This window comes from Puma concolor, chromosome E4, assembly GCF_028749965.1.
Source record: "Puma concolor isolate L17-30 chromosome E4, mPumCon1.1.hap2, whole genome shotgun sequence".
In the NCBI taxonomy this organism is placed as follows: domain Eukaryota; kingdom Metazoa; phylum Chordata; class Mammalia; order Carnivora; family Felidae; genus Puma; species Puma concolor.
The window spans coordinates 68,988,925-69,007,328 of NC_141683.1; the positions used below are offsets into that span (position 1 = coordinate 68,988,925).

Sequence of the window (18,404 nt, forward strand, 5' to 3'; positions counted from 1 at the left end):
TAACATAAGCTGGAAAGAAGGAATAACATTTTTCCCCCTAAGAAAGGTATCGCAGAAGCCCTAATTCTGCAATCACACGGTTGGTGGCGCGAGAAGACACCGAACAGGCGCCGGTTAGAAGGTTTTCTTAACAGAAGCCCATGCTGGGCTGGGAAAGAAGTGATGACCACCCACGGTGGGAATATGCTTCCTAAAGATACTCATATTCCACAGACACCTTTGAGACCTTTTTTTTCTTGATCTCTTAGCGGCTAAAGATTCTCTCCTTCTGGAAACGTTCCTGTTGCTTGGTTTGTATCTGCCATGCCTACAGGTTGTCCCTCTTAGCCCTTAAGCTTTTCTTGATACATCACGGGAAGGGAAGCAATCCCAACACCATGCTGGCAAAACCGGCAATGCTATGAAGTTGTTCAAGATTTCTGGTCCTCTTGCGGCCCCTGGGTGGCTCAGTTGGGTAAGCGTCCGACTTCAGCTCAGGTCATGATCTCGTGGTTTGTGAGTTCAAGCCCCACGTCGGGCTCTGTGCTGACAGCTCAGAGCCTGGAGCTGCTTCAGATTCTGTGTCTCCCTCTCTATGTCCTTCACCTGCTCTTGCTCTGTCTCTCTCTCTCAAAAGTAAAGAAATAAACATTAAAAAAAAATTTTTTTTAAAGATTTCTGGTCCTCTAGGGATGCCTGGGTGGCTCAGTTGGTTAAGCAGCCAACTTCGACTCGGGTCATGATCTCACACTTCATGGGCTCGAGCCCCACATCAGGCTCTGTGCTGACAGCTCAGAGCCTGGAGCCTGCTTTGGATTCTGTGTCTCCCTCTCTCTCTCTCTGTCCTTCCCCAGCTTGTGCTCTCTCTCTCTCAAAACATTTAAACATTTAAAAAAATATTAAAAAAAAGATTTCTGGTCATGTAGAAACAACAAACACCAGCTGATCGAAACAGGGTCTATGCTAGGGATTAAGGGAGACTTGAACTGTTATGTAAAACAGCATCAGGACAGAATGAGGGTAAGGTACTGCAAAACCCCAAGAGTCGGTTCCTCTTTAAACCTTGTGCCCTTGGCCTCAGCCTCATCCAGGCCCTATCTGTTGCTGAGACACAGAAAGAAACTTAAAATTCTTAACTGACAAGACAGCTAGTTAATATTAGTACAAACAGAGACCCGCACAAGGGACCAAGACGTAAGGAATACAGACGAGGGTACAGAAACACCTACCTACCAAAATCAAAGGATATGGTTGTGACCTAGGAAAATAGATCAGAGAACCCATTAGAGTCCAGAGATAGGACCGTTTACAAAAGACAATCTAGTAAGTGAAAAAGATATTTCAAATCAATAGAGGAATCATTACCTGTTCACAAATCACAATGGCAAAGTGGTTAGCCACTTGGAAAACTATGCAGTTATATGCAAGTGTAAATTACACATGGATTACAGAAGTATATGTGGAAAAGAAAATGATAGAAGTATTAGAAGAAAATATAGAATATGTTCCTGAAAAAGAATGTTAAAAAAAAATAATAAATTGGACTTCTTCAAATTTAGCAACTTATGTGCAAAAAAGCCACCATCAATAAAGTTAAAGCATAATTAACAGGTGAGAAGAAAATGTTTATAACCCATGTAAGAAGCTAAGGATTAACGTATAAAATATTTTAAAGCGTATTTTAAATAATACGTTTAATTAACGTATAAAATATTTCAGTAAAAAATAAACATTCTGATACAAAGGTGAACAATTTATAGGAAAAAACAGCCAGTAAACATACTAAAAAATGTTTAACCCAGTTAGTATTCAGGAAATCACAATTTAAAATCATAATGAAAAATCATTCTCACCCATCAGACGTGCAAAATATTAAATAAGAAAATATCAACTGCTGACCAGTGTATTCCTTTTTTTTTTTTTTTCCCAGTGTATTCCTTTCACGCAATATTGTAAAAGCACCCGTCCGTTCTTGGTGGCTACCTGGCAGATTGAATGAACTGATGGAGGCCGTTGGGGAATGGAAGCGATTTAGGGCAAATTTAAAAAAAATGACTTTTCACAATCAATAGTAAATTTAAGGAAAACATACAGCCTCCAAAAAGCCGGGGAGAAATTTCTGTCGAAAGCCAGATTAATTCAGAAAATCACAGATATTTACTAAAACCGGACAGTAGTTACACACCTTAACACTGGAGTGTGAGGCCCCGCCCTAGCATGCTGGGTGCACGGTACAATCCCAGAGAGCAATTCTTTACATCAGAAATAGAAGATTAGCCTGCATCCCACTTTCGCAGTGAGTCACGAATCTGGGGACCAGGGGCGCCTGGGTGGCTCAGTCGGTTGAGCGACGGACTCTTGACTTCAGCTCAGGTCATGATCTCACAGTTCGTGAGATTGAGCCTCACGTTGGGCTCTGCCCTATCAGCACGGAGCCTACTTGGGATTCCGTCTCTCCCCCTCTCTTTCTGCCCCTTCCCTGCTCGCGCACGTGCGTGCCTTCTCTCCATTTCTCTCAAAACAAATAATCACGGAACTCAAAAAAAAAAAAACAAAAAAAACAAAAAGAATACAGGTACCAGAAGTCACATCAGGAAATTGTAACTTTCAAGAGAAAGCCTTCCAGAGAAAAACCATGAAACAAGAAAAAGAAAGAGGGAGAGAGCAACATAAAGACTACATTAACTGTGCTACGTAGACACAGCACAGCATCTTCTGTTCTAGACACAATAAAACCTCACCAGCGAGCATGGAGGCTGACTTCTAGTTCCCTCGCCTTCTCAGCTCACAGCCTTGAAGAGGCACTACCACAGGACAGAATCCTCAACAGCAGCGACAGTGAAGACAGTGGCGAAGAAAAGTTCTGGCATCTTAAGGGGAAAATTACATTATCTTCAGAATGAAAATAAAACTTTTCTTTTTGGGGCGCCTGGGTGGCACAGTCGGTTAAACGTCCGACTTCAGCCAGGTCACGATCTCGCGGTCCGTGAGTTCGAGCCCCGCGTCAGGCTCTGGGCTGATGGCTCGGAGCCTGGAGCCTGTTTCCGATTCTGTGTCTCCCTCTCTCTCTGCCCCTCCCCCGTTCATGCTCTGTCTCTCTCTGTCCCAAAAATAAACGTTGAAAAAAAAAAAAAACAAAAAAAAAAACTTTTCTTTTGAAAAGTTTAAAACGGAACTGCTGCCTTAGAGCTGAAGATGTAAGTGATGATACCATCCCGCCATGTGAACGTGTCGTCATAATGAAAAGCCGTCAAGCAGCCATACTGCCACTGAGTGCTACGTGAGCTCCGAGGCGGGATGCCGCTGCACTCTAGGGGCCTCGCTGAGAGCTCTAAGAGATTCACAGAATGCATGTTAACCTAAGGCTCAAGACGGGCAAAAAGAGAAAAGAGGGCATTCTACACACAAAAAAACAGCGAAAGAGTAAATTCCAAAGGCACACGTCAGCGAGAATCATCTCAAAAAGACAGGTTACAAAAGGTTACAATAAAATGTCACGTAGGCATAGACTTTAACACTTCCACTGAAGCGTGACATCCACGGAGAAGCACACACGGCACGCGTAGGTAGAGGACTTCGTGCACAGCAGTCAGGAAGAAAGCGACATCAGCCGTCCTAACGTCCCCCCTGAAGCCCTGCCCTATTACCATTCCCGCTTCGACCCATTCCCACAGAAGTACCGCTCGCTGATTTCTAAGATTAGAGATCAGTTTTTCCTAGCGTTTATTCATATAACCGAATCGTACCGCATGTATCCTTCTCTGTGTGACCTTCCCACGCACAAAATAATGCATGTATTTAATGGATGTATTCGTTATCCACCGATGTGTAAGTAACCGTCCTAAAACTTAGAGGTTTAAAACAAGAAATGTTGATCATCTCTCAATTTCTATGGGTCAGGAATTCAGAAGGAGCTTAGCTAGGTGGCTCCAGCCCAGATTCCCATGAGGGCACAATCAAAATGTTGGCCAGGGTGACAGTCACCTGAAGGCTCTGGGGCGGGAGGATCACTTTCCAGGACAGCGCACTCGGGTGCCTCAGCTCTTTCACTGCGTGGACCTCCCCGCAGGGCTGCAGTGTCCCACGTGACACTGGCGTCCCCCAGAGAGTGAGCAGAGCGACAAAGCAGAAGGCACCGCTACGCCTGGTCACACACCGTCCCTTCCACCACACCGTACTTTGTCAAACTGCCAACTGTCGCTTCCACCATACTACTTGGTTAGAACGGAGGCTGTGAGTCTGGCCTTCACTTAGAGGGAGAAGAGCAAGGCTCCACCTTTTGAAGGAAGGGGTGTCAGAACAGATGTGGACAAATTTTTAAACCACCATGATGGATGAATATAAATGGAGAAAATGCATAAAACCGTAAATGGAAACGAGTCACCGGTTTCAGAATAACTGTTTGCTGGCGTGAACTGTAACTGGGGCCAGAGAACAGGCAGCAGAAAAGGGGAGTGCCTTTCGCTACACCTGCACCATGTCACCCCTGCACCTGCTTTCTACTGCTGCGTAACAAGTTACCACAAACCGGGTCTAAGACGACACACCTTCAGAGCCCCACGGTTTCCCGGGTCAGGGATCTCGGCTCAGCGTCTGCAGGGCTGAAACCGAGGTGTCGGCTGACCGGGCCCGCATCTCGAGACACGCTAGGAAGCCATCCGCCTCTAAGCTCCCCTCGGCTGTTGGCAGAACTCGTTTCCTTGTGGCTGCAGGACCGAGGTCCCCATTTTGCTGCTGACTCTTGGCGGGGTACTCTCGTGAGCTACTTGCGATGGGGCCCCGCCCGCAACATGGCAGTTTGCCCCTTCGGTGACGGCAGTGTGGCATCTACTACTGCCTCTGGTCTCTTTTACAGGCCAGGTCTCTTTTATAGGGAGGGCTTGCCCAGGAAAAAGGGCCTTAACTACATCTCAGAAATGCCACACGGAATGACCTACTTCTGGGAGCAAGGCTCCATCCCGCTGGGGTCCTGCCTGCACTCGCAGGGAGGGGACTGCGGAAGCACGAACCCCCACACCCACACAGTGGGCGCCTGGGTGGCTCAGTCGGTTAAGTGTCTGACTTCAGCTCAGGTCACAATCGATCTTGCAGTTCATGGGTTCGAGCCCCTTGTCGGGCTCTGTGCTGACAGCTCAGAGCCTGGAGCCTGCTTCGGATTCTGTGTCTCCCCCTCTCTCTGCTCCTCCCCTGCTCATGCTCTGTGTCTCTGTCTCTCAAAAATAAATAAACATTAAAAAATAAATAATAAAAAAAAATAAAAGAATGAAGCCTGTTTATGTCAGGCCCGGAAATTTAAGCTTCAATAGCTTTACGATTAATCTGCCCTGGACCGTGGTATGTCAGTAAAACATAGAAAAGTTTCCTTTTCCTGTCAAACTGAAAATATTAATACAAATCAGAATTGGAGGCATAGAGAAAGTACAAACTGGAGAATGTCAGTAAGAAATTCAGTTTCAATGAATTACTTATTTGGGGACTTAACCTCTGTGTCAGACGAAGACACAAAATTATTAAATATAATGATACTATAAAATTTTACTGAAAGTTGAAGACAAAACCACACAACTTCATTTCTCTAACCATAACCTTCAGGGATTGCTCCTAATTAAGAACATAGTCAGTGAACCATCTGTCAATTTTTTGATCTATTGATATTTTAGGTTTTCAAGGATTTAAAAAAACCCAACAATTCTAAGCAACCCGAATTCAGTAAGACTGTTTCTTCTAAAATCAGTGTCCTACTTAAGCACATAAAACCACAAAATAATCTGAAAGAACGTAGTGTCTTCTCAACAAGCCGGGTCTGCGATGCTACGTACCTGTCCTATCATACGACGCAAGCCTTTTCTTCTTAACTTTTGGACAAGCGTTAGTTGGGCCCTTTTTTTCCTTTGATACCTCTTTCTTCTTATGAGGAACTGGCTTTGAAAGCTCCTGCAGAGTTCTACTTTCTTGAAGGTACTCTGAAAACAAAAGCATCATTAACTGAGTAACCAGCACGCGCCATACACGATGGCAGGGCCCGCTACGTGCCAGGCCACGCAGGAGATCACAGTGCAATTTCAGTCTCTAAGAGCACAGGCTCCGGGTCAGACGGCCCGAGCTCCACGCGCCGTTCCGAGCTTCCCTGCCCAGTCCTGCGATTTACTCTGTGAGGAACCGTCCCCCTCCCTTTCCTCACCTGGGAAACGAGGACTGTTCCAGGGAGAACCTCGGCAGGCGTCAGAGGCTGAAGCCGTTCCTACGTTTAAAGCGAATGGTAAGTGCTTACAAAGACCAGTATTAACTTTATTGTTACAATAAACCTTTGGGGCGCCTGGGTGGCGCAGTCGGTTAAGCGCCGACTTCAGCCAGGTCCCGATCTCGCGGTCCGTGAGTTCGAGCCCCGCGTCGGGCTCTGGTCTGATGGCTCAGAGCCTGGAGCCTGCTTCCGATTCTGTGTCTCCCTCTCTCTCTGCCCCTCCCCCGTTCATGCTCTGTCTCTCTCTCTGTCTCAGAAATAAATAAATGTTAAAAAAAAAAAAAAAAAAAAATTTAAAAAACAATAAACCTTTAAAATGCGAATGCTCCTGTGAAATCTACAACAAAAGCTTTTTTTATTAACTGCGGTTCGTAACAAGGCCAGAAACAGATACAAATGCAGAAAAGTCACATTTGGCCAATTTCCCAGATTCCTTCTATGACTCACCTGACCGGTGGGATCTCAGCATGAAGAAGGCAGAAATTACTGAAAATGCACTTTTCAAAAGCAAACAAATTATACATTTTCTCCTTGATATGATGAAAATGTATGTAGTGTGGTGAGCCTCCGGTTAAGTAGGGAATAAGTACGATAATTACACACAACACAAAATGAGTACAAGCGACACAGCTGGTAAGTTCCATTTCCACCCAAGTCCCAAGTCAGAGGAGACAGACAGAGAGAGAGAGAGAGAGAGAGAGAGAGAGAGAGAGAGAGAACATCCCATCTGTAGAGTCAGAGACCACACACCCACCCGGCCGGAGGAATCACATGTCGAGGAGGGTAAGGACTTTCACTGCGGCGGGGACAGGGCTGGGGAGGAGAGAGGTAAGAAAACACAAGTACCGTCCAGGGGGCCACGAGAACGTCTGTGGGAAAGAGCCGTGAAACCTTCCCTTCTCCCCAACATCGAGCCCGGGAGTTTCTCACACTCCTGTGCCTTAACTGAAACCCAGTGATCTCCCAGACGTCACGCACACGCAGCCCTCTCAAGCGCTGGTCGGTGACAGTCCTGCACCCCGCGTGCCTCAAGCCTGGAAAGTGGGCTCGTTTTCGTCCCCGCTCCCACTTCCACTCCCGAACCATTACGTCTCACCCTCTTAAACAAAACCCTACGCCCGAAACTCATGCCTTCTCACTATGTCCTACTCTTGCACAGCTCACGGACATCCACCAATGAACCTGGGGCCCAGGCTCCAGCGAGGGCCTGTTTCCCCAAATCAGACCTGCCATCTTTCTGGCGTCTGATACAACACCCTGGCCCGCTCCCTGAACATCCTCACCTCTAGCCCGATCACAGCCCAGCACCTGCCGTCACCTGCCTGTCTCCTTCCTGCACACTTAACGCTCCCAACATCACGTTTTTAAACTTCACCAGCACCTCCAGTTCATGGCCCCATCACTGACGATCCATCATCCCTCTGTTTATTTTCCTCTTTCTCTCTATCCAGCTGAAATTATGTCGCCAACACGCCGCACCTTCACCGTCTTTTGATCTCATCTCCATGGCAGAGCAGCAGCCCTGGACGAACCCAACTCTGCGTGCTCGACTTGCCGTCCCGCAGCCCAGTGCCATCACACAAAGGCCCACAACGAGGGGATCAGTAACTCCCGAAGGTCACCTTTATTAATCACAACCTGAAATCCCGGTCTGCCTGGCTGACTTGCCCTTCTGGCTCATCAGTGGCTAGAATTCCTCCATGCACCTCAAACCTCTGAACCTCCACCTTCCGCTCTCTACTCACCTGCTCTTCATGCCTACTTCCCAGGGAACACAAAGGCATCCGGCAGGAATTCTCTCAACGTGCCACGACTACACAAGCCAACGAACCCACTCCTGCACCCGTCTTTCCCTCCCGTCCCTTCTGACTTAAATAAGGGGGGTGTGTTTCTCTTCCCATCCAAACCAATCCTTTCCGCCTTTTGCCCACACCACCCCCGCATGCCTACACTATTAACGATTCTTCTTTTCCTCTGTGTCCAGCTACAGCATGAATCACCTCGTCCTAGACCACACTCCCCTCCAGTTGACCATCTCTATCTTGCCTTCCGTCACAAACTTCTAGAAAGAGTTGCACGTCATCAGTATTCTGTTTCTTCATCTTCTGCCACTTCTTTTTCTCTTCTGGGCAGGTTCTGGACCTCCACTCACACAGCACTCCTGCGACTGACCCTTCAGGGTTACTACTTCAACGCACACTTTCAGCCCTCATTTTACTCACCAGTATCGTTACTTTCAACCTCTCCTTCCTTTTTAAGCTATAATTGACAAATAACATCAGGTTGGCTTCGGGTGCCCAACACGATGATTTGATACTTGTACATCTTGCAAGATGATCACCACAAAGAGTCTAGCTAACATTCATCACCACGCAGTTACAATTTCTTTTCTTGTGATGAGAACCTCGAAGATTTACTCTCTTAGCACCTTTCAAACTTGCAAGACAGTATCATTAACAGTCACCATGCTGAACATCACATCCCCACAACTTGTTTATAACTGGAGTCTGTACGTCTGACCACCTTCACCCATTTCACTTGAGTCTTCGTGTGTGTGTGTGTGCATGCACGATTCTTCCTAAAGGTCTTTCAACTGTTTATCCTTTCAAAGAAACATCTCTTGGTGTCATTAATCTTTCCTATTGTCTTTTTAGTCTCCATTTCATTTATTTCTGCTCTGATCTTCATTATTTCCTTCCTTCTACTGACTTTTTTTCTTTTCTACTTCAAGTGTAAAGTTAGATTGAGATTTTTCTCACTTAATTGAAGTAGGCCTGTACTGCTATGAACTTCCCTCTTCTAACTACTTTGCTGTATCCTGTAACTTTGGTATGCTGTATTTAGATTTTCATTTGTCTCAAGGTATTTCTTTCCTTCATTTTTTCTTTGGTCCTTAGTTGTTCAGTAGCACACTGCTTAATCTCCACGTTTCTGTATTTTCCAGTTTTCTTTTTGTAAATTATTTCTAGTTTTTTGTTTTTTACCATTGTGACAGGTAAGATGCTTAATATGATTTCAACCTTCTTATAGTTATTGAGACTTGTTTTGTGGCCTGCTGTATGATCTATCCTGAAGAATGTCTGTCCCATGTACACACATGTCCCATGTACACACGTGTAGTCTGTTGCTTTTAGATGAAATGTACTACTACATCTGTTAAATCCATCTGGTCTCACACGTTAAGACCAAGGTTTCCTTATTGTTTTGGAGTGTGGGTTTTGTTTTTGTTTGTTTGTTTGTTTTGTCTGGATGATCTAACCACTGATATAAGTAGGATGTTAAAGTCCCCTGCTATTACTGTTTCGCTATTTCTATTCAGGTGCCCCTATGTTGGGTCCGTATTTACAAACGTTATATTCTCTTGCTGTATTGAATCCTTTGTCATTATATATTGACGTCTCTGTCTCTTATTACAGTCCATTACTACCCCAGCTTGCTTTCTTCTGGTTTCCATTCACATGGAGTATCTTTTTCTATCCTTTCATTTCAGTCTGTGTGTGTTTGTGCAACTGAAGTGAGTCTCCTGTAGGCAGCATATAGACGGGTCTTGGTTCTTATCCATTTGGCCACTCTGTATTTGTTGTTTGGAGAATTAGTGCATTTGTAGTTGAAGTAATTAACGATAGGAATGGACTTAATGCCATTTTGTTAACTGTTTTCTGGTTGTTTTGCAATTCCTTTGTTCCTTCTTCTCTTGCCCTCTTCCTTTGTGATCTCATAGTTTTCTATAGTGTATTCTTACATTCCTGTCTATCTTTTGTGTATCTACCGTAGGTTTTTGCCTTGTGCTTACCACGAGGCTTACATAAAACAACTTATAACAATCTAAGTTGATGGCACGGTTTGAATGCATTCTAAAATTCTACACTTTTCTCCTCCATCCCACATTTTTATGTCTTTGATGTTCACAATTTACTTTTTTATCCTGTGTATTCATTAACAACAATTCGTGGTCATAGTTCTTTTTGCTACTTTAATCTCTTAACCTTCATAAGTACTCTGCATATAAGTGATTAACCCACCCCCCCTTTACACTAGATTATTCTGACAGACTGTGGATGCACCTCACTACACTCTCTGATCTGTGGGACAGGTGGCCCGTAAGAGCTATTTCTCCATTTGTAACAGTTCAGCAGGACTCACATGTGCGAGCCCCATGGTCACCAGGCCCAGGAGGTCAAAAGGGGTCTCCTGGGTGGCAGACAAAAAACTCAGGGTGCCAGACTAGTGTGCCAGCTCCCCGCCCCAGGAGAGTCCAGTGACCCAGAGTGGGATAGAGGAGAGCACCCCCCACCAGATGTGCCCACTGGGCTCTGTCCCCCGAGGGTATCTCAGTGGGCCCTCATATGTTCACCAAAGAAGCCTGCCCTGTAGGCTGAAGCTTCAGGACAAGACAACAGACCCCTTTCTCAGAAGGACTGGGGGTCTCTTCCAGTCTGCTGAGTCTGTGCTGGGCCCTGGGTGGAGCCAGGTAAGAACTCCACCTTTATAACAGTTCTATGGGACCTGCAGTGTAAGCCCCTCTGGCCACTGGTCAGGCCATCTAGAGGTTCCCCCAGGGCAGCAGCCACAAAACTCAGGGCGCCAAGTGAGCGTACGTGCTCCTTTCCTGGAGATGCTGGGGCTCTGGAGCAAGGCACAGGGAGAGGGTAAGGACGGCACCTGCCAGTCTCCCTTTTTGGACAGCATTTCAATAGGGCCCTGGATGTCAGAAGCCTGACTCTCAGAGCTGAGCTTTAGGATAATCTGATAGGCCTCGTTCACTGAAAGGCTGGGAACATTTTAGTCATTCGCTCGCCTGCCTGTGCGCTAGGCCCTGGGGAGGGTGACCGCTAAGTCCTTTAAGAACTGTTTCTCAGTTCCCTGTAGCCTTGTAGGTGTCCTGGATCAAAGCCCTGGACTTCAAAGCTAGCTGTCTGCAGGGCTCATCTCTCAGGGATAGGCCTTAAAACTTGGGGTGCCCAGTGTGGCTCAGGGAGAGGCTCAGGACTGTGAGTCCCCTCCTGGATGTGGGCTACGGGGCCGTGGGCGGGGATTATGGTGAGACTGTGCCTCAGTCTCTCCTACCCATTTTCATGGGACTTTTCCCTTCATTCCCCAATGTGCAGTTGATGAGCTAGTTTTGGGGTGTTTTCCGGTGGAAACGGTCACAGACGTAGCTGTATACTTGGTGTGCGTGCAGGAAGAGGGGAGTTCAGGATCCTTCTACATCAGCCGTCTTGAACCGGGACCCACTCCTTCGTTCCTGGTAGTTTTTTCCTCTGGCTTCTGTGACACCACGTACTCATCCTCTCGCTCATCATTCTATGTAGCCTGGCTCTGACCGTCCCCACGTGTCCACTACAGCCACCCTCCTTTACCCGGGTCGTCGCTGCTACAGCTCTTCGGTCCCTCTTCCGTCTCACTTCGTACTCTCTCCTTCGGGAATCTCACCGCGTCCACGGCTTAAGTTGCCACCCACATAACTACTCCAAGTACGTCGTCTCTGCCCTGGCTTCTCTGAGCCCCAGACACATATTCGGTTGCTTGCTTGACATCTCCCGGAGTGTACCAAAGGTAGTTCAAATTCCACGTGTCCCAAATTGAAATCACAATCTGCTCCCAGCCCCCACAGACCGACCCTTCTTCAGGGCTCCCTGTCTCAGAGAACAGCACCACTATTCGTTCTATCAGACAAGCCAGAAACCTAGCTCTCACCTTTGACACCACCTCTCTCTCACCAACCCACCACCCTGACTGATAATCCTACCTTCAGAACAGCCAAAGCCTCGGGGCGCCCGGGTGGCTCAGTCGCTTGAGCGTGCGACTCTTGACTTCAGCTCAGGTCATGATGCCAGGCTTGTGGGATCGAGCCCCATGTCAGGTTCTGTCCTGAGCATGGAGCCTGCTTAAGATATTCTCTCTCTCTCTCTCATTCTCTCTCCCTCTGCCCCTCCCCCTGCTTGTGTGCTCTCTCTCTCTCTCTCTAAAAATAAAAAAAAAAAATTGAAAAAAAAAAAAAAGAACATCCAAAGGCTCCCTGTACCAATTCTTATTCCCCTCCAGTCTATTCTTCAATCTGCAGCCAGAGTGATCTTTTCAAAGTAGAAATCTGATGTCAGCTCTTTGTTTAGACCCTTTACATGGCTTTTGTCTTTGCAAGATAATGACCTGAATCCTTAACACAGCCAACAAGCCGTTACTTTGCCTGGCCCCTCTATTCCTATCCAGCCTTGTATTTCTGCCCCCTGTTTACTGAGGAAACTGACGGAAGGGTCACAGCTCTTCTACTTTTCACTCCGCTGGAGCGGAAGCTCTGCCAGCCCCGCGGACACTTAGCTATAAGGCCCAGGCACTCTAGGAGCGAGACAAGTACCGACATGGGGCCGGGGAGGTGCAAGTTAGATGTCTCCATGCGATTACCTCGATTTTAATTTTTCGTTTTCATAAAGCAGGAAGCATAAACAAGTAAGAGAGGCTTAAGGTCGAACCGCAACAGGGTAAACAGACGCCGTGGGCAACGAGAGGCAAAGCTAAAAGCAGGCCGGCTGGCACCGGGTGGTGCGGAGCGCCCCACGGATGCTGGGGACCATGGCTCAGGGAACAGAACCCACACAGACAAGGGTGCGAGAGCGTCCTGCAAAAAGGCTTACCGGTCCGAGAGGGAAAGCAGGGAAAACCGGCAATTAAACTGAGTAGCGCTGAAGTCTGGACAACCCGGGAGCAGAGAAGCGGGAAGGGCGGAGGATACTAGTATCACAGAGGCTGCTGGAGGGAGAAGGGGGCCATGGATGGAGACCAAAGAGCAACCTTCATAAGGTGAGGACATAAAAGAGCTGTGGACAGGGTGCCCAGGGGGTCAGTCGGTGAAGCGTCTGACTCCTGACTCCGGCTCAGGTCGTGACCGTTCGTGCATTCGAGCCCCGCGTCAGGCTCCGTGCTGACAGCGTGGAGCCGGGAACCTGCTTCAGATTCTGTGTCTCCCTCTGTCTCTGCTCCTCCCCCTCTCGCCCTCGGTCTCTGTCTCTCTCTCAAAATAAAAGTTGAAAAATTAAAAAATTTTTAATTTATTTTACATATGGTTAATGGCAGAATTTGAGACCAGCAGAAAGACTGAACCGACGGAGGCGTGTGGGGGAGTAATCAGGGCCCCCACAGACAAGAGCGACAAAGGAGGTCACGGCACAACCAGAGGTACGGGGGCCTTCAGGGAATGCTGAGCCAACTTTAGAGTCCTTGCCTCACAAAAACCCCCAAAGTTACAGAAACGTCAGATTTTCTCGGTGGTGGCAGCGAGATCACTGTTGTTATTTTGATTACGATAACAGCATTTAGATTATGTCCCCTTTAAGAGGCAAGCTCTCTATCTGAAGATACTACCAACTGCCAAGACTAATGAAACCCATCAAGTACCAAACCTCGTATTTTGAAAGTGAACTAGTATTTCAGTGTACATTACTTGTTTTCTCAGTTTACGCTATTGAAATTTCTTCCCATCTCCGTAAAAGAAAACATAAATTGACATGCCTGGATAGTAATCTTGATAGATTTCTTCTGTCTGTCCTGACTTCAAGGCTCCAGAAAACGTTTCAAGTGTTTTATATTTTAAGGTTTCCTTTGCTGCTGCTTTAGCTGGTTGAGTCTCTGATGATGTGTCGTCTCCATACTCCTGTTCCTCGTATTTCCGAAGCCTGATGTGACAAAGAAAGTCAGATGGCGTGGTCGACGTTCTCTAGGACTTGACGCTTAAATCTTTATACTATACAATATAACACCTATCCTTTCAAACACTTTTTGATAGACCCTCTAAAATGTAGATCTGAACAAGGAGAGGCTATCTAGTTAAATGCAAAAGAGATCTGATATTATTGTTGAAATTTTAATGCTGGAAAGGACTTAAGAATCCTCACCTAACCTAAAAGATGAAGAACTGTTACCCGATTAGCGGCAGAGTGAGGTCAGAATACAGTTTCCTGGAATTCAGTACCCTTCTTTATAAAACAATCACCCACAACCACACTTATTGAGATTCAAACCAAAATCTTTTCACAATACATTAGCCAACTGCCTGTTTGTAAATGCTGGAAAACCTTTTCGTAAGAACCGAATCCACAATCACTGCCTACAACTGACTTACACCACAGACCGTGTTTTTACGAGGCGGGGGAAATTCAGGGTTCTGTAGATCCTCACATACTGCTCGGTGGGAAACAGTAACTACCAGTAGGGTAACAAGAAGGGAAGTTCCTCGCAAAGACAGAGCACGACCTCTCTATACTTGCTCATGGATACTTTCCTTAGGTGTTAAATCTTCCTTGAGTGTTTTGAGTCCCCTTAGTTTAAAAACTCCTTGAGGGGCGCCTGGGTGGCGCAGTCGGTTAAGCGTCCGACTTCAGCCAGGTCACGATCTCACGGTCCGTGAGTTCGAGCCCCGCGTCGGGCTCTGGGCTGATGGCTCAGAGCCTGGAGCCTGTTTCCGATTCTGTGTCTCCCTCTCTCTCTGCCCCTCCCCCATTCATGCTCTGTCTCTCTCTGTCCCAAAAAATAAATAAACGTTGAAAAAAAAATTTTTTTTTAAATAAAAAAAAATAAAAAAATAAAAACTCCTTGAACAGTTTCCTCTTCATTGAAATGTCAGTCCATACCCTCTGTTCGTTTTTTATACTGAATCGCATACCACTTTCTTAACAACGCTTAGTTCTTCATGCACTTTGGATAGTAACCTTCTGCCATTTTATATGTGCTGAAGATGTCTTCTGGTTTGGTCGTCTCACTTCCTTGATGAAATCTTCACAAATGTAAGTTCTTCACTTTAATATAAGCTAATTTATCTATCTTTGTCTTTATGATTTGTGTTTATTCTTAAGAAATCTGCCCTTACTCCAATCTTGACAAAATTCTTGTACTATTTCCTAACAGTTTTAAAGTTTTGCCTTTTACAAGTCTTATACATCATATGTTGGTTCTTTTTTTTTTTTTTTTTCAACGTTTATTTATTTTTTGGGACAGAGAGAGACAGAGCATGAACGGGTGAGGGGCAGAGAGAGAGGGAGACACAGAATCGGAAACAGGCTCCAGGCTCTGAGCCATCAGCCCAGAGCCCAACGCGGGGCTCGAACTCGCGGACCGCGAGATCGTGACCTGGCTGAAGTCGGACGCTTAACCGACTGCGCCACCCAGGCGCCCCTCATATGTTGGTTCTTAAATCCCCGAGTTTTGGGTACGATGTGTGGGGCAGGCCCTCCCTCCCCCCCCACACTCCCATAAGGATCTGTGATGCCACAGCACCATTATCGAACACCCCCATCCTTCCCTTCCCTGACCTGTAACAACAAGTCCGTGTTACTCAAAATGTATATACCGTTATCCACCTGTTTCTTTATTTGTATTGGTTTCTCCTTGTTTCTGTATCCCAGTGCTTTAATTGCTAGAGTTGTGACAGCTGTAGGGTAAGACTCCCAACTTTCTTTTTCTTGAAGAGTGCTGACACACTCGTGGCCCTTTGCTTTTCTATACAAATTGTGTTGCATTCTCAATTATATTTTGTAATTTTCTCCATTAAGGTCAAACATATAATTTCAAAAATGATTTTTTCCAGGTACTGGATTTTTCATTACAATTACAAATGGTAGTTATGATTTATTTACATTTTCAATCTATCGCTGGAATGAAATTTACTTACATAAATTGATTTTAATCTAGCAGTCTTGCTAAATTAAATTCACTTATTAATTATGAAACTTTGTAAATTCTTTTCTACTTTTTTCTAGACATCATTTATAAATGATTAGGTTTCTCCTTCTTTTTTTTTTTAATTTTTTTTTCAACGTTTATTTATTTTTGGGACAGAGAGAGACAGAGCATGAACGGGCGAGGGGCAGAGAGAGAGGGAGACACAGAATCGGAAACAGGCTCCAGGCTCTGAGCCATCAGCCCAGAGCCCGACGCGGGGCTCGAACTCACGGACCGCGAGATCGTGACCTGGCTGAAGTCGGACGCTTAACCGACTGCGCCACCCAGGCGCCCCTAGGTTTCTCCTTTTTTAAACCTTTCAGCTTTCATCTCCTTTTGTCCTTTTTTTCTTGTCTTACTGCCCTAGGACATTTTATAGGATGTCACATAAAAGTGGCAATAGCAAATATCCTTGTCAATTTTCTCAACTTACAAGGAACACTTTTAGCTCTTGACAATTAAAAATATTTGCTTCAGGGGCGCCTGGGTGGCGCAGTCGGTTAAGCGTCCGACTTCAGCCAGGTCACGATCTCGCAGTCCGTGAGTTCGAGCCCCGCGTCGGGCTCTGGGCTGATGGCTCAGAGCCTGGAGCCTGTTGCCGATTCTGTGTCTCCCTCTCTCTCTGCCCCTCGCCCGTTCATGCTCTGTCTCTCTCTGTCCCAAAAATAAATAAACGTTGCAAAAAAAATTAAAAAAAAAAATATTTGCTTCAGATTTTTGGTAAATTCCCCTAATCGTGTAGTTTGCTAACAGTTTTTATCATTAACAGACAATGCACGCATTTTATCAAATGCTTTTCTTCCTTTGATCTATTAATGGTAATTGGTATCGATGCATTTTCTCAACGTTTATTTATTTTTGGGACAGAGAGAGACAGAGCATGAACGGGGGAGGGGCAGAGAGAGAGGGAGACACAGAATCGGAAACAGGCTCCAGGCTCTGAGCCATCAGCCCAGAGCCCGACGCGGGGCTCGAACTCACGGACCGCGAGATCGTGACCTGGCTGAAGTCGGACGCTTAACCGACTGCGCCACCCAGGCGCCCCTCGATGCATTTTCTAATGTTCAACTAACCTTGTACTTCTGAGATGAGATACTCAATTTGATCTTGGTGTATCATCCACTTTTACAAGCTGCTATAACCTGTAGGTTACAGGTTAAGTAACCTGTAACCTATAACGCATTTAGGGTTTTTTACTTCTCAGGTTGTGAATGAAACTGACTAGGAAGATTATGTCCTAACTCAATTTAGGGACTATCTTCTCTTTTTCTGTTCTGTGGAAGAAGCTGTGAAAGATTAGACTTATTTTTTCTTGAATTTATGTTAGAACCCGTAAACCTGTTAGAAACTCAGAAACTCTGGGAATCTGCCTGAGCCTGATATGTGTGGTCGGGGGCAGGGGGGGGGGGTTCAGTCATGATTCATAACTACCAATGCGACAATTTTAGTGGATAAAAAGTTCATCTTCCCTATTACCTATTGAGCCTATTTTGTTCATACCTTTCCTAAAAATTTGATATCGTGTTTCAGACTAACTGCTATTGAACAGTGAATTTACTCATCTTCTCTGCAGATCTTCCAGTACCCACCTAGGCCACCCCCGCCCCCCCCAGATGTGTCTGTTGGCCATCTGGATGTCTTCTTTAGAGAAGTGTCTATTCATGTTTTCTGCCCATTTCTTCACTGGTTTATTTGTTTTTCGGGTGTGGAGTTTGGTGAGCTCTTTATAGGTTTTGGATGCTAGCCCTTTGTCTGATAGGTCATTTGCAAATATCTTTTCCCATTCCATTGGTTGCCTTTTAGTTTTGTTGATTGTGTCCTTTGCTGTTCAGAAGCTTTTTATCTTCATGAGGTCCCAATAGTTCATTTTTGCTTTTAATTCCCTTGCCTTTGGGGATGTGACAAGTAAGAAACTGCTGCGGCTGAGGTCAGAGAGGTCTTTTCCAGCTTTCTCCTCTAGGGTTTTGATGGTTTCCTGTCTCACATTCAGGTCCTTTATCCATTTTGAGTTTATTTTTGTGAATGGTGTAAGAAAGTGGTCTAGTTTCATTCTCCTGCATGTTGCTGTCCAGTTCTCCCAGCACCATTTCTTAAAGAGACTGTCTTTTTTCCATTGGATATTCTTTCCCGCTTTGTCAAAGATGAGTTGGCCATACATTTGTGGGTCTAGTTCTGGGGTTTCTATTCTATTCCATTGGTCTATGTGTCTGTTTTTGTGCCAATACCATGCTGTCTTGATGATGACAGCTTTGTAGTAGAGGCTAAAGTCTGGGATTGTGATGCCTCCTGCTTTGGTCTTCTTCAAAATTACTTTGGCTATTCGGGGCCTTTTGTGGTTCCATATGAATTTTAGGATTGCTTGTTCTAGCTTCGAGAAGAAAGCTGGTGCAATTTTGATTGGGATTGCATTGAATGTGTAGATAGCTTTGGGTAGTATTGACATTTTAACAATATTTATTCTTCCAACCCATGA

The 18,404-nt window shown here is 45.7% G+C and overlaps 1 protein-coding gene across 1 annotated transcript in view; it reads right to left on the reverse strand.

Annotated features, from left to right (window-relative positions):
* The window catches only part of DNAH14 (dynein axonemal heavy chain 14), a 334,473-nt gene that overhangs the window by 292,224 nt on the left and 23,845 nt on the right, over nucleotides 1–18,404 (reverse strand). The window contains exons 3-4 of the mRNA XM_086693941.1: nucleotides 13,727–13,890; nucleotides 5,799–5,942 (exon numbers count right to left, since the gene is read on the reverse strand). Coding sequence (XP_086550067.1) covers nucleotides 5,799–5,942; nucleotides 13,727–13,890 — 308 coding nt within the window. The remainder of the gene's footprint in view (nucleotides 1–5,798; nucleotides 5,943–13,726; nucleotides 13,891–18,404) is intronic.